General features: G+C 46.9%; 1 protein-coding gene across 2 annotated transcripts; it reads left to right on the top strand.

The window, feature by feature from the left end:
- The first annotated feature begins 291 nt into the window (after positions 1–291).
- On the top strand, positions 292–21,575 carry CBX7 (chromobox 7). Of its 2 annotated transcripts, none has more exons than XM_090043010.1 (6): positions 292–510; positions 2,824–2,867; positions 7,633–7,698; positions 8,387–8,453; positions 10,091–10,442; positions 12,804–21,575. In XM_090043010.1, the coding sequence occupies exons 1-6, from the start codon at positions 442–444 to the stop codon at positions 12,959–12,961; spliced, it is 756 nt and encodes a 251-aa protein (XP_089899136.1). In that variant the 5' UTR covers positions 292–441; the 3' UTR covers positions 12,962–21,575. The 2 variants fall into 2 exon arrangements, with proteins under 2 accessions (XP_089899136.1, XP_089899137.1); XM_090043011.1 differs by having other exon boundaries at positions 12,807–21,575.
- Positions 21,576–25,285: the final 3,710 nt, after the last annotated feature.

Genomic DNA, 25,285 nt, shown 5'->3' on the forward strand with positions numbered 1-25,285 from the left:
GTCCACAGGGGTCGGTATGACTCCCCCCCCCCCTTGAAGAGGCACCAATCTATTCCGTGAGCCCATGGTTCCTTGGCAGGCGTGCCCTGCCCCGCGCGTGTGGGGGCCCAGCAGGGCTCAGGACAGACCCAGCCTAGGCCCGTCCCTTCAGCCCCAGGCCTTTAGCTAGCGCCAAAAAGCGCCCGGCGTGCCGCGGGGGACGTATCTCGCGCTGGCGGGAAGGGGGAGCTCCTGGCGCGCCGCAGCTGCCCGCTCGCGGGGGGGGGGGGGAGGGGAGGGGGCGGGGGAAAATGTTGCGCAGGTTCTAAAATGGAACGTTGAGCGGCGGCGTGGCCGGGTGAGGGGGTGTGTGAGCGCCGCGCGGGAGGCAGCGACCCGCCGCTGCAGGCACCGCCGCTGCCCGCTCTCCAGCGCGACGGGGAGCCGCCGCCGCCGTCCCGCATGGAGCTGTCCGCGATCGGGGAGCAGGTGTTCGCGGTGGAGAGCATCAGGAAGAAGCGCGTCAGGAAGGTGAGGCGTCCCTGCCCCCTCTGCACGCCCCCGGCGGGGAGGCAGACCCCTGTCACCCCTCCCCCCCAACCTGCCCTTCTCTGCTACCCCCGGTGTCTGGATGTCCTGTCAGCCCACCCCACCGCCCCCGGCACCGGGCAGGGCGGGGATCCCGTTATATACCTCTCCCAGCACACATACGCACACACACATGCATATATCTACACATACACATGCATATATGCATGCATATACGTACACACCCCCCAGGTCCTGGGCTGCAGGCAGGCAGGGGGGCGTGGTGGGTACTAGCACGGCGCTGCAGGCAGGGGGCGCGAGGGGGGGGATCTGGTCCAGCTGCAGGGTACGGTTGTCGGCCACTTCTCCTGCCAGGTTTAAGCAAGGGGGGCCTGTAGTGAGGGTCACCCCATTGATGCTTTTCCCCACCCCCTCCTCCACCTCCCAGTATTCAGAGAGAGCACTCCCATCTTTGAGTGCTGCCCTTTGCAGGGGGAAGGTGGGACCTTAATAATCTCCTTATCAAGCCCTGAGCAGGGCAAAGAGAGGCCCAGGAGAGGGGGAGACTCCCACATCTGCCTCCCAAAAGGAGATCATGTTGATCCCTCAGCACCTTCCCTTAAAGAAGTCCCCTTGTGTTGGAGACCAGGCAGCCTCCCCTCTCTGGTCCCTCCCTTCTTTTCTGTGGAAAGAAATCCCCTTATGTTGTTTCTCTTCAGTTCACTCAGGGTCTTAAATTTGTATGGAGGGGCTTTTGCCTTCTGTGTGGAAATGGGTGGGTGTGGAGGGGAGAGGCTGTGCTGGAACAGGAGTGTGGCTCACTTCTCTTGCTGTAAGCCAGTCATTTTTGCACAGCTTCCCAATCATTTGGGTTTGAGTGTGCTGGTAGGTGCACATGTACACTGGTATGGGTTGGTGGGGTGATGGAGGAAAGCATGGGTCAGCTCCTACTGATTTTGCATTGAGGTCCTGATGCAGGAGGGTTTATTGTGTAGGAAAGCATTGCCTTATGCTTAAAGGAAGTGGAAGAGCTGGCTTCTCATGTCTGGCACAGGGCAAGTTCAGTACCCCTCCCCTCACTTCCCCCTGCCCCCACATGCACCCTCCTAGCATCTTTCATTGTTAATGGCCACTAATTTCAGGGACTGTTTTTGGATGCTCTGTCTGAGGGCACTAAGACTTTTCTAGGGGAGATGAGAACCAACAGTGATTGAATGGGAGGTTTTGGCAGTCAGCACCCCTGAAAATCAGGCCTTGTATCTGAATTGGCATCCAAAATCAGATGCTTCTGCAAATTTGGGTTTTGATGTTAGTGACAGTTTCTCCAGCTGCAAAGGCCAGGATATTGGCTACTTTCATGGCTTGCTGCAAGGATTAATCCTTAAACATGAAGGGTCTAGAGATCTTCTAATGGGAAGCACCTTATAAGGCTGTGTTTTCAAATATTTGAAAACTGAGCTCCCTTTCAGGAAAATAAAACCAATTGTGTGATGCCCACACATGCTTTAGCCATGCTGGAAGTTAAAGCTCTGTGTGCCTCTTAAATAATATATCTTCCATGTCTTGGCCATTTTGGCACCTATGTGTGAATGTATACTATGAGATCATGTATACTTGCTTTAACGTTTCCCAAAGCATGGCACAGTGATCACGTGTTGTACAAGTACACGTTGGAGATCTTCAGCTGGCTTCCAGACATCCCCATTTCTTCCTATTTTTCTCAGCCCTACCTAGTGACCAAGTCATTTGATAACTTTAGATTTATTTTTGAATTTCTGTTTGTTTAGGTCAAAAGGCTGAGGGGCTGTGAGCAGAGCTGAGTGTGAGTGGAGCATATAGCAGCTGGGAAGGAGCATGCCTAAGAGATGCAAGATTTTAGAAGCCAAAAAGTATTTCTAATGGCAGCAGGGAACTACCCCCCTGCACTCCTGACATGTGCCTTCCTCTTTGGTTTACGCTTGATGATTTGTGGTTGTAGGGCTGCTCGTAGGTGCTAGAGCAGTCAGTAGTTGGAGAGGGGTTGAGGCTCTGCCTGTCAATATCGTAGTTACTTAAGTAGAAAGCACCTGCAGAGCTGTGCTCCATGGTTGATAGCAGAGTTATTAGAGAGGGCTTGACTGTAGAAACCCCTGAATTATTCATCTTAACTAGGAAGAGACTTCATTTGAAATGTAATGATGGGGAATAAGCTTTTTCAAGTGTATTGTCTGTAGAGAAGTCTGAAGGGGTTTCTGTTAATACCTTTTACTGCAGCACCTGTATAGTTGCAAAGCTCACCTTTTTTTTTTTTTTTTTTATTTATTTTCTTTTCTCTAGGGTAAAGTAGAATACCTTGTGAAGTGGAAAGGATGGCCCCCAAAGTAAGTTTTAATCTCTTGTTCTTTTTTTTTTCCTTACTTGTCATCTTGGCTTTAACAATATTTTGTAACACATTCTCTTTTGCCTCACCCCAAAACTTAAAATAAAAAAAGACTCAAGAGTCCCAAGCCTACCCTTCCTACATATCATCCAGACTGACTGCAAGACTGAGGTTGAAATATGGGCCCATATCCCTTGGTGGTCTAATTGTGTTTTACATGTATCCTTTCCCCTCTTAAACATTTAACTCAGTAGTTTTTTAGATTGTCTCCATCTGTTTTAGAGAAGAGAGCTTCAGGGGAAAGTACAGGGGCTGAATGTGTATGTGTATGGTGTTTTTGTTTTGTTTTGTTTTTAAACAGCTGTTGCATTCAGGACCTGGAACTTTTCCTTCTGGGGATATTCTAAGAAGACCCCAGTATATTTTTAGAGGTGATTTTTTTTTTTTCCCTAGAAGTGCTATATTTCAGATGAGACAAACAAGGAACCTTGCCTTTTATGTTTAAGGATTCCCTGTCACACTTTACAAGAGAGGAGCTACCCACTCATATTTACTGGTCATTATCAAGTTGAGAGAATCAATGTTGCCTGTTCAAGATTTCTGCTCTGTTTTTCCCATGGGTCTGAGAATTTTCTTTTTGTGCCATAAATAGTATTTTTTTTTTAATGCTCCTGTGTGCTTTTTTGTATCTACTCTGTTCTTCCCCAGAAGTAGCTGCATTTCACTATGGAGGGACCGTCCCCTATGTCCACAGTCTGTAAAGTGCTTTGAGATGTAAAAGATTGTGGTACAAGTAGATGATCCTGTTAGACACACGGCTGACATTACATGTAAGCATGCTGCATGGGCACACATAGATAGATGTAAAGACTGAGGTTTGTTATCACTGCACCAACCTTGCAGAATGACAAGGTTAGGGCTCCCTGTTCCAAAAGAAGTTTAAACATGGCCCTGGGTGCCTTACCATGGTGCATGCATAAATGTGCACACATATATGGTCTCTGCCTGGAGTTGGAAGGGGAGATTTTTTTTCTCACCACAAAATTCTGCAATCTGCTTCACCCTAGGCAAGGGAATACCAATCATTCCTCTGGGCCTGCTGGTTTCAGACTTAGTTTCATCTTTGTGTATTCAGGCTTTCGGGACAGGGTTATAGGTTGGCAGTAACTCTGCACCATTGCAAGCATAACCCTCTGTTTGGGTCAGAACACTGGTCTTTAGCCAGCAGTGGTTTTTGGTGCAATAGTACCTTTCTGCTGTGTTGCTGTGTCCTTTTGACAGCTATTTTATTTTCTTATGTGGTCAGTAGCCAACAAGACTGAAGCTTGATGTAAAATATTTCTTCTTAAAGACAGTGTTGTCTCCTGTTTTGTTTCTTTTACTCCCTATACCCCTTGAAATTCCCAGTGAACCAAAATGCTAGCACTGGCAATTTGAATCCACAGCTTCATGGGTTTGAGAGGCAAGAGGGATCACTTATTTTGCCACCATAATGCTTCCAAATAAAACATTGATTAACCTCATTTCTTTTTGAAACCTATTGCTTTCCTATCTAGCTGTGCTTCATTCCTAATTGCTTTTGATGTATACATTCTGTTCCTTCCTATTATTGCTCTGTGTCCTTGAATGCTGTATACAGACATCTAGAGAGGAGTGCAATGTACATGGGTTTACTTTTTCACTTTTCAGCATATCATTCCTTCACCTTGGTTTTCTCTTCACCTCTTTGTGCAGGCTCTAGCTGATTTCTGTCTCAGTTATTCCTATCATGATTTGATGGAAGGTGGCAGGGGATCTGTGCAAGTACTACTTCCCCACCCCACCCCCTTCTCCCCCATCCTGTATTTTTACCTGCCCCTCTAAAATTATCCTGTGTTGTACCCGTCAGATCAGTCTTTTGCAGTGCTGGAATCAGGGAACTGAAGAGTTACAGATCTGACTACAAGCTTGTTTACAACTTGGGTTGGAAGTAGGAGGGGAGGTGGAGGGGGGAAGAAGATCATATGATCTGTATTTGCCTGAGCGCCTGCGCTCTGGGGTTCTGCTGCAGCCTGGACTCTGTGTGTGTGCGTGCGCGTATCTGTGTGTGTGTGTGTGGCAAATTGAGCCATGTTTTTTTTTTTTATATATGCAGTGTTTTCCTCTGCAGCTTAAGCTTTCTGCTTCACTGCAGTGGCAAAAGGAAACACCCACCAGTGTTTTGTGATAAATCCCCCTGCTCCCAGAAAAGGAATCCTCTAACTCTTGCCCCTCCCCCCATTCTGGGAATAAATGCCAAAATCTCTGCATCTGGGAGTGGGGGAGAGAAGAAAACCTTCCTCAGGTCAAATAGCATCTTGACTTTGGCAGCTCACAGGCACTTAGGGGACCGGAGGCTTGGTTGAAAAGATAGGAGAGATATAATTAGGGTGAGGGGAAAGGGAATAGAGGGGTAAACATTGTTAACCCTGTGCAAAGTCCACAGTCTCTGGGAGGCATAGCTTGCCTTAGAGGGTTTGGGTTCAGTAGTTTTCCATCTCTCTCTCTCTCTCTGATAAATCTGTGCCCAGGTTTCTGGAACTGTTCTCAGAAATCTATAGTTTAGTCCATCTTTTCTACCTGAGTAAATACTCTGAAGCCTCCCCCACCCTCTGTGCAGGCGCACAGCTTGTAGCTCTTCCTCCAGGAAACACAAGCCATTCTCCAACACTTTCCACCCTGCCCTAGAGATGCTCATACCAACACAATCGCCTAAATAAAGCAGTCCACCTGGTGGCTTGTGGGCCACATCCAGTCTGCAAGGAGTTAATGTGCACAGGCTCCTGCTCAGCCACCACTGCCCCCCATTGCTTCTGTTGCTGTGGTGGAGGCGGCCAGAGCCTCTGGGGCAGGACAGCTTGGCGGGAGGCCCAGAGAGCTGCCTGCTCGCACGACCAGCACCATCTGGGGGTCTTGGGCAGGGGGCTAGGGGTGCTTACACAGCAGCAATGGGAAGGAGGGAGGGGGATTGCCGACATGGTGGTGGCAGAAGGGGGTGCTCATGCTGCTTGCCTCCCAGGAAGGCTGCATGCAGCAGCGGTCCTGGAGAGCGATACAGTCCCTGCAGCACGCATGGTGTGCATCCCAGAACCCCCAACCTCCCGCAGGCCCCCACACTCTCTGAAGTTAGACAGCCCTGCCCTAAATGCACCCTGTGGTCCTGCTTCTCTCTTCCCCAGCAGAGAGAGAGTATGGGCCCCATTGTGTAGACTGCAGACATTTTGCATTCAGGGTGTGGATCTTTCTAGAACATTTTGTCCTAATAAAGCTGTCCTCCTCCCTGCTCGGATCGGCATTCCAGAAGCACACCATCTCTCTTCCCCAGTTGCACTCGTCCTCTGAGTAATGAGCCTTCGAGAATTGCCCTTTCTCTTGCATTTTAGTGTTTCTGTGCTGCAGCATTTTCTAGCAAGCAGCTTTCATAGACTCTCTGTCCCATGGTTGTAATTTCTCTTCTTTGATCTCCCCCTCTCTCTCTCTCTCATACTCACACCTCCCTCCCTCCCTTGCCTACAGCCTTCTCACGCTGTGAGGCTGGCTTCTTGATACTGAACACAGAAGTGCTGCTTCTAGGCCTGTGCCATAGTATCTGGCTTATGTTAGGTAGCTGCCCTGCCCCTTACAGCTACATGCATACCCTTTTTTCCCAATTTCCAGTTGATTGTAAAAGCTGGTAGAGGAAACACTTCTGGTAGCAGGAGGATAAATGAAAAGGGATAAAAAATGGCTGAAAGGTCTGAAGGGTCACTGTCAACTTGCTTTAGGCCTCAGATCGAGGTTTCTTAGAATAAGAACTGGAAAAAGCAACCTAAGTACTGTTTTTTTTCCTTGCATATCACATGCCCTGGAATAAGGTACACATCTTGTTTTTCAAAGACAGAATGAAGAGGAAAAAGGGTTTTGGGTTTTTTTTCCTTGTAGCAAGTAACCGAGTAGCAGTAGCAAGGGAGCCGGGTCTGCTCACTCTTCTGCTGCATGTGGGTCACATGCATGTTTTACTTTAGCTCTCGCCCAGAAAATGACAGAAACTGTTTCAACTGTATTTCTTGCACATAGTGTGCACTTCAGTTTCCAGGCACTGGTTTGGAAAAAGAAAAAGGTGCTGGTTTTGCTTGAGAATATGTGGTACTTTAATGCAGCCCCTTGGCTTCAGTAATCAAAGGAAATTAATAATATCAGTGAAGGCGCTTGCAATGAAGAGTGCATCAGCTTCCTGTTTCCTTGCAAGCAAGGCCTGTTGTCATAGAGTTTAGTGTTTCACCGTGCTCTGGAACCTGGGTTTGTGTCCTGCATTGGTGGGAGTACTGCAAAGCAGGCTTGCTAAACCTTTGGTGGTGAAGGCAGCTTGTGATGCTCTGTGCTGAGTGCTTTGGCTGACTTTTGCTAATGGCTAAAGAGGGGCCCTGTGGAGGAAGCCCTCCCTTATCTGCTGTGACAAGCTGACAGCCCAGGGTTTTGATCAACTTAAGGAATGTCTGGCAGGGGTACAAGAGAAAACAGATGATGGGTTTTGATCAACTTAAGGAATGTCTGGCAGGGGTACAAGAGAAAACAGATGATGGGGAGTCTTCAGGCAGTAACTGTGGTACAGCAGGCCCCATTCATGTGCTGAAGAGTGACCATGGGAGGTAGCTTCCAGGGAGCCTGGCCAGTACTGGTAGTGGCCCCAGGAGAGAAAGTATTTTATTGTAGTTGGGTGCATGTATTTGTTTTTGTGTTTTCTATATTCCTTCCTCGTGTTTCTTCAGATACAGCACATGGGAGCCAGAGGAACACATCTTGGACCCTCGCCTTGTGGTGGCTTATGAAGAGAAGTAAGAGGCTATGCAATGTTCCTTCCCTCTTCTAGAGACAAACCTAGTAAACTTAGACCCAGAACTTTTTGTGGCTGACAGAACAGATGTAACACGGGCAGCATTGCTCCTAACATATCTACTGTCCTGCAAGTGTGCCTCCAACCTCACCATGACCATGGTCCACCTTAGTCTCAGCCCTTGGATAATGCCACAGGGGACCTTGCTGAGACAGGTCTCTGATATCAATACCTGGTCCCCCACAGCTTTTGGTACCAAGTCCTAAGCCAGCACTGGGTTGGTTTAAACCAGGGGTGAGCAATTATTTTTGGCAGAGGGCCACTTACTGAGTTTTGGTAAGCCATTGAGGGCTGCATGACAGGCAGCAAGGGGCAGATAAATAATAATTTTCTAAATTATTTAGGGGCCCCGCAGGCTGGATAGGATGGCCTGGCGGGCCACCTCTGGCTCCTGGGCCGCATTTTGCCTACCCCTGGTTTAAACAGGTCACAGAGAGGTGACGAACTTCACGCCCCAAAGTCAAACAGCTAAGCTGTAAAGTTTCCCACATAATAAGATTTTCACTCCTGCAAGCCAGGGATTTGTGTTCTCATTTATGGTGCAGGCCAGTGAGGTTTGGTGGTGCTTGGTGTTTGGTTTGTTGTCTTCTCATGTTTTTTGTCCCTTGCTCCCTCCCCTTCCCCCACAGGGAAGAAAAAGACCGTGCATCAGGGTACAGGAAGCGAGGCCCCAAGCCAAAGCGCCTCTTACTGCAGGTAACTTTTCACTCTTTGGTGTGTTCTCTTTTATCCTCAGCTTTTCTGTTATGGTATCCATCAATCTTCCAGTGTGGAGTTCTAACCCACTAGCTGGTTAAGGTGAGCCCTGGATTTCCCCCTTGCATTCATTTAAATCAGCTAACACATGTTACAACTACCAGGAAAAAACTTCTTCACTGTCAGAACAGTGAGGCAATGGAATAGATGGCCTAGGGAAATTGTGGACTCTACATCATGGGAAGTGTCCAAGGAGAGATTGGACAGCCACTGGTCAGGGATGATCTAGGTGTACCTATGCCTAGCACCTCCTCCCCTACTCCAGTCCTCCCCCCCCAGCTACATGTTGGCGGTGGGGTAGTTGTTTTTTCTTGGTTTGTTTTTATATAAGCCGCCTTCAGAAGCATTGTCTGCAGCCAAGGCTGGGCATTGTGACTGGGGTGTGCCAATGCTCCTACTGGGACTTAAAGCCAGAGGTTTCTGGCTAAAGGGTCTTGCCTCTCTGCTCAGGGAATTTTTTCCCATGGTCATATTGGTATGGACTGTAGGGTTTTTTGCCTTCCTCTATAGCTGGGGGTGTGGCTGTCTTCTTGGGATCTCTTGATCATAACAGATCATTAACAACCTTTCCAAGAGTGGGACGCTGACCTCTGTGGTCTCAGTGCTTTACCTGTGGCGAGTTAAGAGTGTTATATCTTGTGTAGTGTCAAGGTTCGCTGTGTAATTTTGCTAAGATGTTAGATAATGGATTTATATAGGTTGGTTTGGATAGGGCTGATTCTGTCTTGAGCAGGGGCTTGAACTAGATGACCTCTGGAGTTCCCTTCCAGCCTTAATTCTCTAGGATTCTAAGATTTCACCACTTTCCTTGTGGACACAAGAATTTAAAATCCATAGCATGACAGTAGAATGGCCTGGAAACCCTGGATTAGATATCTGCCCTGAAAGAGACACTCCTTGCTTGTGTGCTCTCTAAATTTAAGTTGAGTTATGGCGCTGTAGTGTGCCAAAGTTATTAGCCAAATGGAGGTAGAGTTCCATAGTAGCACACCAGTGACCCTGATTCTTTGCCAGTGCTGTATTAATGAGGTAATCAAATGAGATAGGAAAGATTTTGGGTAATCGGCTTTTCCCTTTCACCCCTTTCCCCTGGTATTCTGCCCAAGGGCATTCTTTCAACTTTAAGTAGAGCAGACAGTGGGGTTTCCATCTACTCTTGTTACTATGGTAGGACTAATGGGTTCCAGTGAAAATCATGATCTTGCTGCTCTCCTTACCTCAGCACTTACAGGACAGGCAGTGAGTGTGAGGAGAGATGGGGCAGAGAGGTGACAAGGGTCACTCAAACTCACACTGGTCTTGGCATAGGTAAGACAAGAACATGGGTCCTCTGACACCTTGATCATTGTTATGTCAACTGACCTTTCCTCTGTCAGGTGACTGTTCTGTGCTGCACTTGGTCTCACTGTTGGGCTCTGACTTGACACAGTTGTCTTGAGCCCTACCTGGGCTCAGTTTCTTCCCAGCATGCTTTTGCCCTTGATTGTTGTCCTGCCCCTGGTAGGGCCCCAAAACCCCCATTGCTTTTGTGCTGTTGTCTGGGATGCCCAATGCTCTTGCTGGACTCTTGCCCACAGAGGCTGTATGGCATGGACCTAAGAAGCACCCACAAGGGAAAGGAGAAGCTCTGCTTCTCTCTTTCAAGGAGATTCGGCAGTGGCGGGAGCGGAGGAGACAGCAGCTTGCCAGGGGCCAAATCGGGGCAGACAGAGCTATCTGAGAAGAGTGGGGGAGGGGTCTTGCCATTCCCACTCCGGAAGCAGCGCAAGAACCAAAAGTATTTGCGGTTGTCACGGAAGAAATTTCCACGTGTGTCAAGCCTGGAGAGCCGTAACCGCAGGCGTGAGTTCTTCCTGAAGGACCCGGTGGCGCTTGATGCTCAGCAGACTCCCAATGACTGGGATGGTACGCAGCCCGCCAGCCAAGAAGGTAAGGCCCAAAGCCCCATTGGACTGTGAATTCAGGGGCGGGAGCATGACCCTCTGGTCTTCCTCCTGATTCACATTGCAAGTTCTTCACAGTGCAGTCCCAGGCACCAGCTAGCAGTGTTATAGTCCCCATGCTCTCTGATGCCTTTGTGTGTGCAAATGGTCCAGTTAACCAATCTGCCTGCCTCTGCTGTGTTGCTGACAGTTTTGTTATACTGGTAACCACTGCTATCCTAATACTATAAAAGCACAAGCTACCACTGTTAGTGCAGATTCCCCTCCCAGCTGCCACATTAGAGGCAGGCTTATCTCTGTTGTGGCAATGAACTGTGTGTGTTTTGTCCTGTTTCAGCACATGTTCATTTAGCTCACCTGGTAAAGGGAGCTTTTCCATGAAATAATTCATGTCTGAATCCTCTAGCAGTGCCACTTGAAGGCATGGGCCCAACTGTCCCTAGAAGTCCAGTTCTTCCCCCTTTATCGTCCCACTAATTCTGTCATTAAAACTGTGCATAGTTGGATTAGGGAGGGAGGGATGGGAAAAGGAATTGTAATTTACCTTACCTTACAAACTGAGTAGCGTTACTTTGTGGCCAGCACCTAATCAAAACTCAGGAGCTGCACAGGGTGATTCTGGTCCCTCAGGCAGGACTGTACATTGCTCCAAGACAGCAGTGAATCATACATGATGCATAACACAAGCGTTTGAAAGGATAGCCTTCCTGGGGAGAGGTAAACCAGGGTTTGCCTCATTTCTGGTAGCTAAAAAAATTGTGGCACTCCTCATAGTAGTAAGTTGTTACCTAAGCTGGAAATAGACTGGACCCTAGTGCTAAGTAGCTTTGGTAACCTAAACTCTTCCCCACCCCCAGCCCTCACACCATCTATCTCCAGAGGAGAAATCCTTGGTCTCCTGTCTAAGTTGCTCATGGAGTGCCCATGTTATTGTGGGGCTGTACAGTTGCATGTGTGTGGTGGGTGATGTGATGCCTGGCTGAGCAGCCTGTAAACTGCTTTAGGGTCTGAAAGATTTTAAGGTGCTAGCAGTATCATATGGTTAATTTTCTGTTCTCCCCTCAACGCACATCCCGTGCAGGATTCCAGTTAGTGTCCGGGTGAGCAGATTCTTCTTGAGGTGAGAGCAGGCCCACTTCAGGGGGCTGAGACGAGCCAAGAAATGCCCCACTTAGGTAGCTGTGTACCTGAGTTGGGACAACGGGGTGCAACAGGTGCAGTAATGGAAAGGGGTCTTCCCTTTCTCTCTCCACATAGTTTCATGGTGCTCTTTAGATGTGTATGTGGAGGGGGTTGTCTAGTTTTGTTTTCCCACTGTGGAAGTAGGGGAGATTTTGAGGCCTAGCTTCTTTTAGCTCTGGGAAGGAGTTCAAGGGGAGTTAAACATGTGTTGAACTTTCTCTCCTCCCTGGGGAAGGAGTGAAGAGGGGAGAACTCTGTGCCTTAGACTGCAAAAGGGTGGCACAGGTTGACTTTGGGGAGAGCCACATCCAGCCCTTCCCTTGGCTGGGTTGGCACTGCAGTGAAGGGAAGATCCTTTCCACTAACAGGGCAGATCTGCACCACCTTTTGGCTGAATCCAGAACTGCCCCCAAGACTTAAGCTTGCTCCCACTCTCCATGTACCAAAGCCTGGCAAAAAGGTAGTGTAAACTGCCCATAGGGGTCCTTAGCCCACATGCCAGTGTTGCTCTCAGGGCTTCTGTTTTGAGAGAACCTAAGAGCAATGCTGAAGCATGCACTCAGGCTGTCTGTTCTGCCAAGCGGAGAGCTTGGATGCTCACAGTGGTGATGAATATACAGGTGGGGCTTGATCTTTTTTTCAATGGCAAGGAGGCAGAATAGATATGGCCTTAGACTGCCATGGAATAAGGTGTCTGAGAAGAATCCAGAAAGATCAGATCCTGCCTCTTGGACTGAATAGGATGGGGGAGTTGGGGGGGAGTTGATTTTATGGTTGGGTGACACTTGCTAACAAGGGAAATGAGTAGGGTAAGGTCTAGTTATCAGATATACCCAAAAAATGAATATTTTTACTTCTGCTGCAATGTTTGGGGAAAGGATGGGAAGCATATAATAAAACTACTGATGGACCCTTAAGTCTGGCAACGCTGCTGGGTCCTATCATCACCTGTGCAGTGATAGCTGTGTATGTGATCCTTGCTGCTCTGTCTGCTCTCTCTCCCCTTGGTTTCTATACAGCAGCTTAGATACGCGCTTGCGTGTTGGTGCACGTGCAGGTTTGGCACACACTGATGTCCCCTGCCCCATAGCCAGCAAGGATGCTTCGTTTCCATCCCGCCATCTTTCCTTCTCTAACCTACTCTTATCTGCCTCTCTGTCTGCAGCAGACATGGATGCAGTTGATGGCAGCCTCCCCTGGATCCCCACTGTGCCCCCCAGCGAAGTGACGGTGACGGATATCACGGCCAACTCCATTACCGTGACCTTCAGAGAAGCACAAGTAGCTGAGGGCTTCTTCCGAGACCGGAGTGTGCAGTTCTGAATTTCCATTTTTAATTTCCCTAATCAGATTCTCTTTGGGTGGGGGAGATTATCTTACTCTTAAAAAGAAAAAGAAATATCCAAAATGTTTTCTCTTCAAATGTTTACAGAGAATTTTGATTTTATTTGACTGTTGAAGGCTCATTGATTTTTCTTTTCTTTTTCCCATTCAGATATGCAAAAACAGAGAGCTATGTAAGGGGTGCCTGTGTTGCTAGTTTGTTTTAGTATATATTCACTAGTCTGCTGCTTTGTATGTCTGAGAAGCTGCCACGCCTTTCCCTGGCAAAGACTTCCCTTTTAAGGCCACTTGCAAAAAATCTCTGTCTCTCTCTTCCCTTCACCCCATCTAAATTAGAGAGGTAGTTAGCTGTGTTAGTGTGTTGTCAGGCAAAAGGCAGGGTAGAGTTTGCACCTTACAGGCTAACTGAATCAGACATGCATAAGCTTTCAGTGGGTGCGTCTACATGAGATGCTTACTGTGCATTAGCCTAATAACACTGCGCAGAAGCGCATCATGGCAAAAAAACATTCTAATAGCTTACTGTGCAGTGTTATTAGGCTAATGTGCAGTAAGTGTCACTAAATAACTGTGCGCCAGTGCTACTGTGCAGTAACTTTAGGTACTGTGCATTTAGTTAGTACTTTATTAAGAAGTATCTAAGGTGCATTAGTGAACATGTAGATGTGCCTAGGTAGTCTGTAAGGTGCATCTCTACTCTGCCTAATTTAGTGTCAGAAAGAGGGAATGGAGGTGCGGAGAGGCAGGCAGGAGGCTTGAACCCTTCTGTTCTCTGGTTGCTATTCCTTGTACAAAGAGGCTTTCCTTGTGCATTATTGTCCCTACCTTCTAGCTCTTTCCCTTATTGCAGCCAGGAGTGGTAATGGACCCTGCCAGTTGAAGTAATTCATGTCTTTTACAAGTCTCCTTCCTAAAGCTGTTTTCCCTGTGGCTTAGCCCTGTGGCGCATTTGAGGTACTGCAAACAATGTGCTTGCCTGGAAAGCTAAAGGAACCTTGTTGCAAATCATGCAGGTGACTGATCCTTACAGTGCAATTTCATGAGAAGTGAAGGGAATGTTCCTTTCTCTGCATGATCCTGGAACACACAGTTTCATAGTTAGTAGGGTTGGAAGGGACCTGAGCAGATCATCAAGTCCGATCCCCTGCTGTGGCAGGAATGAGTACTGGGGTCAAACGACCCCAGCAAGGTGTCCATCTGGCCTCCTCTTAAAGACCCCCAGGGTAGGAGCCAGCACCACCTCGCTTGGAAGTTCGCTCCAGATCCTAGCCACCCCAACAGCGAAGTAGCGCCTCCTGATGTCCAGTCTGAATCTACCCTCTGCCAGCCCGTGTCCGTTATTTCCTGTCACTCCTGGGAACACTCGGGGGAACAGGGACTCCCCCAGTGCCTGCTGGTCCCCCCTGACCAGCCCGTAAATGGCCACCAGATCCCCCCTCAGCCTTCTCTTGTGGAGGCTGAACAGGTTCAGCCTTGCTGTCCCCCGATCATGCGAGTGAGGGGGGAGAGAAACTACCTTTGTCACCTCCTACCAAACGTAGGTTGGTAACATATGCTCACTCTGGATTGCCTTTTATTAAAGGCAGCGTGGTTAAATCATTTAATTTAATGTATGCTAAAATTGTGGCTCTTCATCTTCTTCCATACAGAGACCATCCCTGCCCCAACCTCCTGTGATCAGGATCTCTGCCATTTAGCACTATGAAAAGGGCAGAGTGTTTGTGACCTTCTCTGGATACTAGAATATTTGCCAAACCTAGTAGTAATACAGCTACTGCGCCCCAACTGTTCAGTTAACTCTGCCATCTCTTTGTGGAAAGAAGGGCTCACAGGATGAGTGAAATGCTGCCTGGCAGTACTGGAAATCCAGAGATAATTGCACAGGCCTGGCATGCAAGAACCAGTCAGACCTGAATTAGAAGTGAGCACTAATCACCTAGTTTTGCTCTCTGATCAGACTGAAGGGTACAAAGTAGACAGTAGAAGGACTGGGAAGAGGCTAGTAGACCTCTAAAATTCTTTCACTTTTATTCCTCCTCTAAAGTGAGAGAAATTTTTGGTTCAAGTGTCCTATTAATTATTTTTCCCCCACTCTCATTCTCCTTACAATATGTGTGACCCCCTGGAGCACTCCTCTTTGGGAGTTTAAAAATCTTTGCCAAGGAAATCTGTCTGCAGTTCTACAGACCCTGCCTGATACTGCACTTAAAAAGTGGACTACCTGTGACACTTCTTTGGGGCTTTGAAGAATTGCTTTCCTTTGAGTTGATAGTTTAGCATCTGTTCTTGCACACGCTCTTCCTTTCTTCTTTATTTTTTCTCTATTACCATTTATATTTATAATTCAAGATATTTAAATAGATTTCTTCCTATGGAAAATAAGAAGGGTAAGATGATAAATCCTGAAGTGTGGACTGTAGAACAGTACAGGCTGAAGTGCAATCTTGTTTTCTTCCATGGTTTCACCTCTTTTACCCTCTCTGTGGGGTATTACTCTGTTGGGTTTGTGCTAGCTGCAGCTCCCCTCCATGCTGAGCTCTGGACCTCCACTCTTATGGAGGTCCTAAGTAGTAAGTACTGCCTCTGCAGCTACTTCACTGGAGGGCTTGGCTTCTGGCCTGCAGAATTTAGCTCTTCAGCTCCAAACATCTGCTTTATACAAAGGTTTGGAATGTCCCCAAATCTTTCATTGAAAGCAGGTTTTACCTCTAATTGGATGTGGCCGCTCAAAGTGTACAGAGATTCACCATCCATTCAGAAGCTGTCAGGATCAAACTGATTTCCACCAGGCCATAGCACTTTCAGAGCAGTATGGCAGGCTCTGTATCTTGGGTGTTTAAGTGTAAATGCACATCAGACAAAGAATATGGGACAGTTGGAATTGGGACAGTCTTAATGGGGAAGAAGTGGAGAGGAAGAGGCCAGAGAGAAGGTGTGAGAGGTGGTGTAGTGAAGAATGAGGGGAGAAGGTGGCTTAAAATAAATATAGACCTAAGATTAATTATGTCAGATTTGGGGCCTTTGAGTTGTACTTGTTTCCTGTTCTCTGTGTGTGTGCGTGTGTCCCTGAAAATGTGCTGGAGCACCTGTATCTTTCATTGTTTAATGCTGGAAGTCACTGGTCTTCAACGGGGGCATCTACACATGCATTAACATGCTTTTCATAATGCGCATTAAATTTAATACCTCCAACACAAGGTACTAAATAAATGCACATTAGGCTGCGCTAATGTATGCTTTTCAGGTGGTGCTTAATGCACAGTATAGCCTATTCTACTGCGCATTAGCTTATAAGCACATTTTTTTTATCTGCTGCTTTAATGCGCGGTAGACTAGGCTACTGTGCATTAAAGCACACATGTAGATGTACCCGAGGTATCTGAAAATCAGGGCCACTGATTGAAGTGACTGGCCTTAGAAACTTAATTTCAGACACCCAAGTTTGAAAAACTTTTGGCTTCAATCTGTCATTCTGAACCGTTAGAGGAGGTTAGTTTTGATTGACTTTTAAAAAATACAGCTGTGATTGCCTATATCTTTCCACCCAACTTAAGTCTTTTAAACACTGAAAGAAATTTCTTCTTGGATATGCCTAGACTTGGCCAAAATCCGAGAAGCAGCAGAAATCTTGTGTAGGGAAAAGACCAGACTTGTTCTTTCACTGGAACTTTGTTTTGCTTTTCTCTCTTTGACGCTTCACTGCTTACCTGCTGAGATTTCTGAGACCAAAGAATTGTCTCAACACTTTTCTTCAGATATTTTTGTAGGTTTGCACCCCCCCCCCCAAATCCAACTGAAAATGAAAACAGTGGTATCCTTGCAAAGGGGACTTAACTGCTACTTCCTATTTTGAACCTTTGCAAATTAGGTTACTTTTGTAACCTAATAAATCTTCCTCTGACATGAAATGGTTAACAAGATGCCTTGCTGGCCAGTACTTCTTTGTGCACAAGTGAGTGAGAGAGTTAACTGTTATCCGGTTGAGATGCAGAACCTTGCAGATACGTGGGCTGGCTTTTGGAGAGGTGGGGGGGGGAATGTTTTGTGGTAGGAAACTAAGCATTTATCTTTTTGATCATGACACACCAGCAGCAAGGCTTGCCTATTTTAAAAATCAGTCTTAAAAGGATTGTTTCTTCCTTTGTTTTAGTCTCTCTTTTTAAAGTGTAGTTCTCTTCTGAAAAGTGACTGGAGGAGTGTCATTGTGGGGTTTCACAATGATATCTCAAGTGACTTTCAAATCATGTGCGCTCAGTGTACAAGTGTAGAAATGTGGTATTCCCCCCCCCCCCTTTGCAAACCCAGACTGAGGCCTGAAAATCCAAACTAGGTCCTTTCTGGCTAACGTAAGAGAAACAAAGATTCATGAATTACAACTTTGCCAGCCATTCTGCTCAATGCAAAAGCCAACACTGAATCCAGTCGGAGTTTAGTTTCATGATTCTATTTGAAACCTGAGCCAAGAATGGAATCCCGCTGGCTCTCCCATGGCTCTGTTGCCTCTGCAGGGCTGTAGGCAGTAAAGAGTGACTTCAGCCAGCAGAAACAGCAGAAGCAGAGCTGGTTGAAACGGGAAGTGCTGTTGTAGTTGCCCATCACAGCAGCTCTGCACCCGTGAGGACGTGCCAGTAGCTGTGTAGGGCAGGAAATGCTTGTTTCATGCACCTCTTTTTCCCAGTACTGTTTTTTTTTGTTTTATGGCAGGACCGTGGGGCCCAATTAGATTGGAGCCCCGTCGTTCCAGGCTTACTGAAAAGATATTGTCTTTTTTTTTTTTAACCCAGATTGTTTCTGAACTAGCTAGCATTGCTCTATTAGCAATACTGTTAAGAACAGCAGCTTTAACAAAGGAAGACTGGTGTCTCTAGCACACCCCTTGTTTTCCTGCATTAAGTTGGGCTCTTTAAGTCAGTTGGAGTTGTTTTTGAGGGCAGCCAGGATATTATTGCGGGAACACCCAAACACCATTCTATTTGCCAAAGTAAACCCAAATCTGCAGGCAGAGTAACCGTTACTTAGCCAAACCCTCAGGCAGAGAGAAACCTATCAAGAACTGAGTGTTCTTGTAGTTAGTGTTGTGAAAGTGTCTGGAAAGATTATTTTGGTGTTTCTAACAGTGTATGAACTCGGTTTCAGCCCACAGGGCCTGTGGCCCTAGTGCTGCTTCCTGCTCTGCCCCAGCCCCACGGTTTGTCCGGCTTTGATGGTTTGACTGGAACAGGACGACGGGGCGGTTCACACAGCATACTTGTGGCAGCAGCCACCTCAGAGCTGGAGCGAGGTGCAGAGCAAATGGTTGGTGCCTGCAGCCAGGTACAACAGCTAGAGCTGAGCACTCTCCAAGGTTAAGTTTTGGCTTTTGGGGGGGGGGGGGGGGGGGGAAACAAAACCTTTTTTTAAGGAGAAAAAAAAAAAGACAGAGACTAGCATTTCCCCCTCTTCCACTCCTGTTTCATGCGCTCTTCCTGAAACCTAGGAAGTGGCAGGGGGTGTAGGAACAGTGTGACTTCCTGGAGAAGTAGCAAGGGCGACTAAATGTGCTACAGCTGATATGTGGGTTTGGCCCCCAGAGCTGCTCCTTATCCTTGTTGCCAGTAATACCCTTGCTAGACAATTCAGGGCAGACCATGGCACAAGTGGGCTGTCGTTTCAGGACGAGTGTATTGGAATGCTGGGAGCATTCGCTGAAACTCAGGGTCCTTCCAGGGTCTGTCTGCACCAGGCCAGAACTTCATGAATGATGGTGATAAGTCCAAACCCTTTGGTTGTTGATGGTAGTTTAGTTAGTCCTCCATTCCCAGTGTTGCCAGTACTTACCGGTTTCATTAAGGTAGTAGTTCTCAACCCTTTTGGATTCAAGGCACCCCTCATTGGACTCTAAGCTCTGCATCACAATGTTTGTGAATGAAGTGTCACCCGATTAAAACAACTAATATATTACAGTGCCTACCTCCTTGCCCAGAGGGGCCCAGCCATGAGCATGGGGGACCATCTATATAGGGACAAATCTGAGCCTGTGTTTATCTACTTATCTCCTAATACCTCACTTATCTCTTCACATCTTATGGCACCCTTCAAAAGTTCTGGTGGTGCCCCATGGTGTCCTAGCACCCTGGCTGAGAATCATTACATTAAGGCAACCAGATCTTTCTGGACACCTCAGGCTGCCACTTCACAGTTGTTGGTTTTGCTGAAGATTTGCTTTGTAGCCTCGGAGTAGATGAAGGTGCATTGGGCAGGGAAGGGTATGAGGAATGCAGGCAGCTAGGAGGTAGACAGTGTCTCTGACCATGGGTAGCCACTGCATTTGAATACAAAATCTTCCTCTCTGTTCCCCCTAAGTCTGTTTGGCCCTTTATGAGGATTTCAGAAAGATAAACTAGTGCTGCTCAGAGTTCTGGATGTATATAAGAAGAAGCACTTGTCTTTGTGTTATGTTGCCATATCTTTGAGGGTGAGAGAAAGCAGAGACCAGTTTTTGTGCTCTAGACAGCAGGCCAAGAAGAATACTGATTTAGAATGACTCTTAGGGCAGGGGGAGGGAAAAGATCATCTTGGCAAATTGCTGCAGTTTTTCCCTCTAGGCACAATTGATTGCTTTTGAGATGGTCATGTTGAAAGACTGTTCATGTTATCCTTTGCCCACATAACTTCAACCAAGGACATAATCTTTACACAGAAGTGAGTTTTGTAGACCTTTAACCTCATAGATTCTGCCTGAGCATTGGGCCGGTAAAAGGGCCTGTGGGACTGTCCTATAAGTAAGCACTTGTAATGCAGAAGAGGTTGCTAACAGTGTTTGAACTGTCATTCAGCAGTGGGGAGAAGGCAGAAAAATAGGGGGTGTGTGTGTGTGTGTGTGTGTGTGTGTGTGTGTGTGTGTGTGAGAATAGAAGGTTCTGCACAAATGTTAAAATTCTTCCTTAAAATGAGAAGTGCTTCCTAGGGAGTTGAGCACTACCTTTGCACCTGAGACTTCTAAAAGTGCAGTGGCAAAAGGGAGGTCTCCCTGGTGGCTCAGAAGTAGAGAGGATCAGTCCAGTAGTGGAGACTGATAGTGGCTGGTCTTTGGAGAGGGGATGGGACTAACTGGGCTTCCCAAGTTAGAATGGGTAGAAAACACACATTCAAAGATAAGGATTGTTTCCCTGAATTGTGGGTTGCTTATTACCCTCCCTGTCTCATAGGAGGTGTAGGCATGGGGGGTGTCAGGAAACCGCCTTTTAAAATCTGTCTGTTGGGACTGATTTTAGTGTCAGCAGTGGAGCAGGCTTGAGTGGGATTTAAGGTTTGGGGAGGGGTACATTAGCCAGAAATGTAGTGGTAGCACAAAAAGCTCTTCACCACTCTGTAAAAATGTTAATCTGCTTTTTGGCTTTTCTTAAGTTCATTTGAAGCACTTCGAAAATGCAAAGCACTGGGAGTGTGGAGTGCTCTTATCTCTCCTAAAAAGTGGCATTTGAAAAGACAAAGATGTATTTAATTCAGCCGATTGGCTTGTCCTTGTCCCCTTTCCACAGTAACCATCCAATCCTTTTGTGGATGAAGGGTGAATCCATTGCTCTGGCCAGACCTTGTGAATAAGGGCACTCGGAGGGAAAGGAGAAGACTTCATCATTCAAATTGGCATTCAGAGCACATGTTGCTTTCCCCTCCTACCACTCAAGGGAGGGGGGACAATTGGATTTTGCCGTTTTAAGTTCTTAGCCCAGACTGGAAAGGTAGCCAAGTTGGGACCCAATAGGCAACTTCTGGCTCTTCCTTTGGATACATCTTTTTTCAAAGCGCTCTGTTTCTGACATATTGCACTTTAGTAACTTAAGGGGACAGGAGGTTTCTTACTCTTTGTTTTGGAGGCAACCCAGCAGCAATTCTCAGTGGCTTCTGGTCTCTTCCATGGCGTGTTTTTTTTTTCCCCCTTCATCTCCGACAGAATGACAGAAAAGTAACTGTTTAAAAAAAGGCTTCAAACAAATTTACTTGGCCATTTTTAGCAACCCGAGTAGAGAGATTTTTTTTTTTTTTCTTTCTTTGCTAGCCAGCAGTTATGTTTGGAGGAACCTGTCTTCTTGCTGTATCTCCAACACAGACCTTCTCTTCCAACCCTCCTGCACCTATCTGGACCCTCTCAAGGCCAGGGCGTGACTTTACTGTCTATCTATTTTATATCCTTGTTTTTCACCAGGGAATGGGGTCAGGAGAAAGTGGGGATGGGAGGGTGGTTCTTGCTGGCACGATATAGCACCTGAGTGTTTGCACAAGAAAGCTTCCTTTGCACAGAATGAGCGTCTAGCTTTTGTACAGACTAATTGAATGTACTTGGGGCGGGAGGGAACCAGAGGGAACTAATCAATTCCAAACAAACAGCAGATATAAGTATAATGCCTTTTCTGAGTGAGTACTTGTTGTAAATGGAGATTGTAATACAAATAAGAGGGTGGGCTGGAGTATAATTTGACGCAAAGTGTGGTTTTATTTTTGTACTGATATGGATAAGAGACTGTACAGCATCTATTTATTTAGATGATTTATGTGGTAAATGTTGCAAACAAAATTATTAAAATATTAAATACGAGACCTGACATTTAACTAATGGCCTGTTTCTGTGCTGTTATTTTTCCCCTTGTTTCTTCAACTCTGGTCTTTCAGTCTCTGACCTCTTCCTTCTGAGGTGAATGGGCCGTGCTCTCAGCCCAGGAGAGATGGAAATTGCATACACAGCACTCCAACAAGAAGAATCATGTTTTCCCTGAAAAATGGGGGCAACAAGGGCATTGTCTCACATCCCACCCCCTTGTCACACTATCTCAGGGACCTTAGGGGGTTTTATTAATTTCATAGGGAAAGTGTGTTGGAGTTGCTAAGAATAGATACTTTTTAACACAAAATGAAAGCCCCTGCAGGGATCAGAATAAAAAGGAAAAGCCACTCAGCGTGTGCTTGGACAGTTCTGAGAAACTTCCACAAGTAGCACCAGCGTCCCTACAAAAATGACAGTGGGGCCAGATTGCTCAGTGCAGGCATGGATCTCTCCATTTGATCACTTGTTTGTAGAACTGGCCAGCAGACACCACAATGCAACTGCTCTGTGGCCAGAGGGAATCTGTGGTGCTGGCATCCACCATACAACACACTGTGCATGGACAGCTTTGGGGACAAGCTGGTCTCCACACAGCCACAACAGAGAGAGGGTGACCCTCTCCTGTTTCTGCAGGGAAATCCAAGAGAATTATATTTGGAGGGAAATCCAAAGGAATCCATGAGTATCCTAACTGGAAGAGGCTCCAGGAGATTTTCAGGTGGTCACTTGCATTGCTCAGCTATCTTTGGTTCTATTTCATCCCTGTAACATCATTTGTGAGACACCTTCTGTCCTATATATTGGTACCTGGTTATCATTATACTGTATTCCACTTCCATGAGCATAAATGATCATTTACATATCCATATAACTGCGCACTTGGGGTTGTACCTCTTAGGTATAATTAAAACAAGTATTGTACAACGTTTGCAGGTAGATAAGTCCCAGGCCTGACCACCCCATTGGTTTCAAGCCCAATGGGGAGTGTACCAGGGTTTCTATTCCTCAAACCTGCTTTAATTCTATTCAGCCTTGTTATGGTTGCAGAGTGTGTAGTGGTAAAGCCTCTTGCTATGGCTCCAGAGGGGTGAGTTGGAGTCCTTCTCTAGACTTGCACCAAAGACCACCCCCAGTTTACCCAGCTGGAAATGGAAACTTGACTATTCAAGTGGGGGGGAGTTTGGAGGCAGCCAGATTCAACACTAGCTACATCGCATCACCTGTGTACCTTTGTCTATAAAACTGGAGAGCTTCAACCATTCTAGCAGAATGAACTGCTAGGCTCAAGGGGGGGACTTTGCCTTGGCTTGACTGTCGTTGCAGATACTCTTGCTTATACTCAACCAGTTTCCCCCTTACTTCTGTGTTGCAACCAGGTCCTCTGATGAAAATATGGCACTAGCTGCACTGATAGGGTGGACGTGGACAAAGGCTCACAACTACCCTTTGAAATAAGCCCATGGGAGGCCTGTGTGGCAGGATCTTTTGAAGGAATGGCAGCCTCATGGGTGTAACTAGTTCAGCCCCCTGTGACCAGGAGTAAAGGGTGATAGGCTGTTTATATAGCACTGCCATGGCCCCTGTTCATACTCAAATGCTACGCACTTTGATCCCTGTTCCCTGGCATTCTCAGCCTGTCCTCCTCAACCACCTTTCTCCAATGCTTTGCTGCCCAAGCAATCAATATCTCAGGGCTTGTCTGCACTTGAAACTTGCTGCAGATACTCTGTAGCTGCATTAAGTCTGCTGGAAGTAGTTTGCATATATAACATGATTCGCCTGCAGTTGAGCTACATTTGTCTCCTTTCATTGCAGCTCTGCAGCACTTCGATGTTTTCAAAGGAATGCTTAGCATTCTGATCAGATGCCCCAGGGTGCATTGCTCCACTGGTGTGCTACATGCATTCTGGGATTGTAGGCATTACCTAGAGGGAGGCAATGGCAGTCACAGGTTGGGGGTCAAACTGCATAATGCCCGTGATTCTTCTTGTTTAATCCTATTATCCAGCTGGTTTTCATGGGCAGCCCACTGCCCTTTTCAGTCTGGCATATAAGGGAAAATATTGGTGAGTGCAATGACTTCCTCCCCGCCCTTGTCCCCCATGATGTATGATTTCCTCTCCCCAGTGATGTAAGCGAGCAGGTTGCTGCAAAAGTATCTCAATTCATGCAATGATTTGGAAACCTGGGTGATAGGCCATTTGAGAAAAGGAAGAGTGAATCCAACAGGCACCCCAAGTTCTCTTTCTGGAGAAAATTCACCCTGCAAAGTGCTGCTTTTGACCTCTACCTCCCACCACTGACTGTTGGCACAGGTACTGGGATGACCAGCAGTGGCAGCAGAGATTATGAATGTTAATTTTTCCCCCCCTAGAAACCTGTGCAGTGCTCACCCTGGAGTTGAAGAACTAGAACATCTCTTCAGGATTTTCCCTCATCTCATAGCCACGGCTGTCTGGAAGTGCACTATACTTGATTGCTACTAGGCCATGGCTAACTAGCTTGGTGTTTGGTAGGTTAATCATCAAGACCAATGGTGTTTTAATCTATCCAGCTCTCTGGGCTGGATGGAAGGTGTGGAGTTAGTCCTGTGGGTTGGAACCTGCATACAGGGTCAGTCCACAGGCCCATATCCAGTGTGGGGTTATGTGGGGTTGGCCTGCAGGTATGACCTAGCATGCCAGCCTAATCCTGTGTGCTGGCCCAGCCCTGCTAGCTGAATCTGGCTGTGGATTTTTCCTACAGGCTATAGGTTGAGCACCACTGATCAAGACTGTTCTAATGGAGATGTTCACTGTTATCAAGAAAGCACTGTCACTATAGGTCAGAAGGCTGGGCGAGCCATAGGATATTGTTAATGCATGGACAGTTGACATTTTCCAAGTGTTTTGGGGATCCCTGATGGGATCTGTGGGTCTAGTCTTTATTCTCCGCCTTCTCCCCTCCACTTCAGCGATCCTCAACATGAAAAGGATATTTTTCCATGGTTCTGCAAGACCTGGTTGATCACTGTGAAAAAGGCTCACCAACACTAATGGCAAGGTTCAGCAGAGTCCACGGCACTAGGAGTTTTATCATCTCTTGGCTGCGAGGTGCTGAGCAATGTAACTTTGCTTCTCTGGTCTCTATGGATGAGGATGGCACTGTCATTTCTCCAGTGGCTCTGGGAGCTGCGCCATACACTCTGCTTCCCTGACTTAATCTTTTCACTGTACATTAAGGTGGGAGAAAGCTGTTTAATTCTGCCTCGAATAGATGCAGAATGTTATTTGGAAGACTGAAAGGGAGATGGAGGAGGTTGATGTCAAGGCTGGAGGGTGATGAGAAATGTGTCTACTTTATAATACCTCCTTGCTCTGTTTTGTACAAATCTTTGTGACAGCAAGGCAGAGAGGCTTGCTGATGGGTGGGAGAAGGAGGTAGGCAGACGTTCTGAACAGCCAGAAAAGATGCCTCTGTGCAATGCTGCAATTACTCATGAGCTCAGCAGTCAGGTGTCAGGCACAGTGCGCCTACGGTGAGGTGAGATGCTACTTGTAAACTACACGTGTGCTTTTGTGGGAAGCTTTAATCATGCCTACCACACGTGTCTGGGTATACGGGCAATGGTACAAGGATTTCATTCTACTTTGAGTGAGGAGCTTCGTGGACTGCATGTGGGGATTTATTATCATGTAAATTTGGATTTTATGAGACTGAAAGTTGGCATTTAAATTAATTGT

The sequence above is a fragment of the Crocodylus siamensis genome, chromosome 4 (genome assembly GCF_052110815.1).
Source record: "Crocodylus siamensis isolate JL-2025a chromosome 4, ASM5211081v1, whole genome shotgun sequence".
NCBI lineage: Eukaryota > Metazoa > Chordata > Crocodylia > Crocodylidae > Crocodylus > Crocodylus siamensis.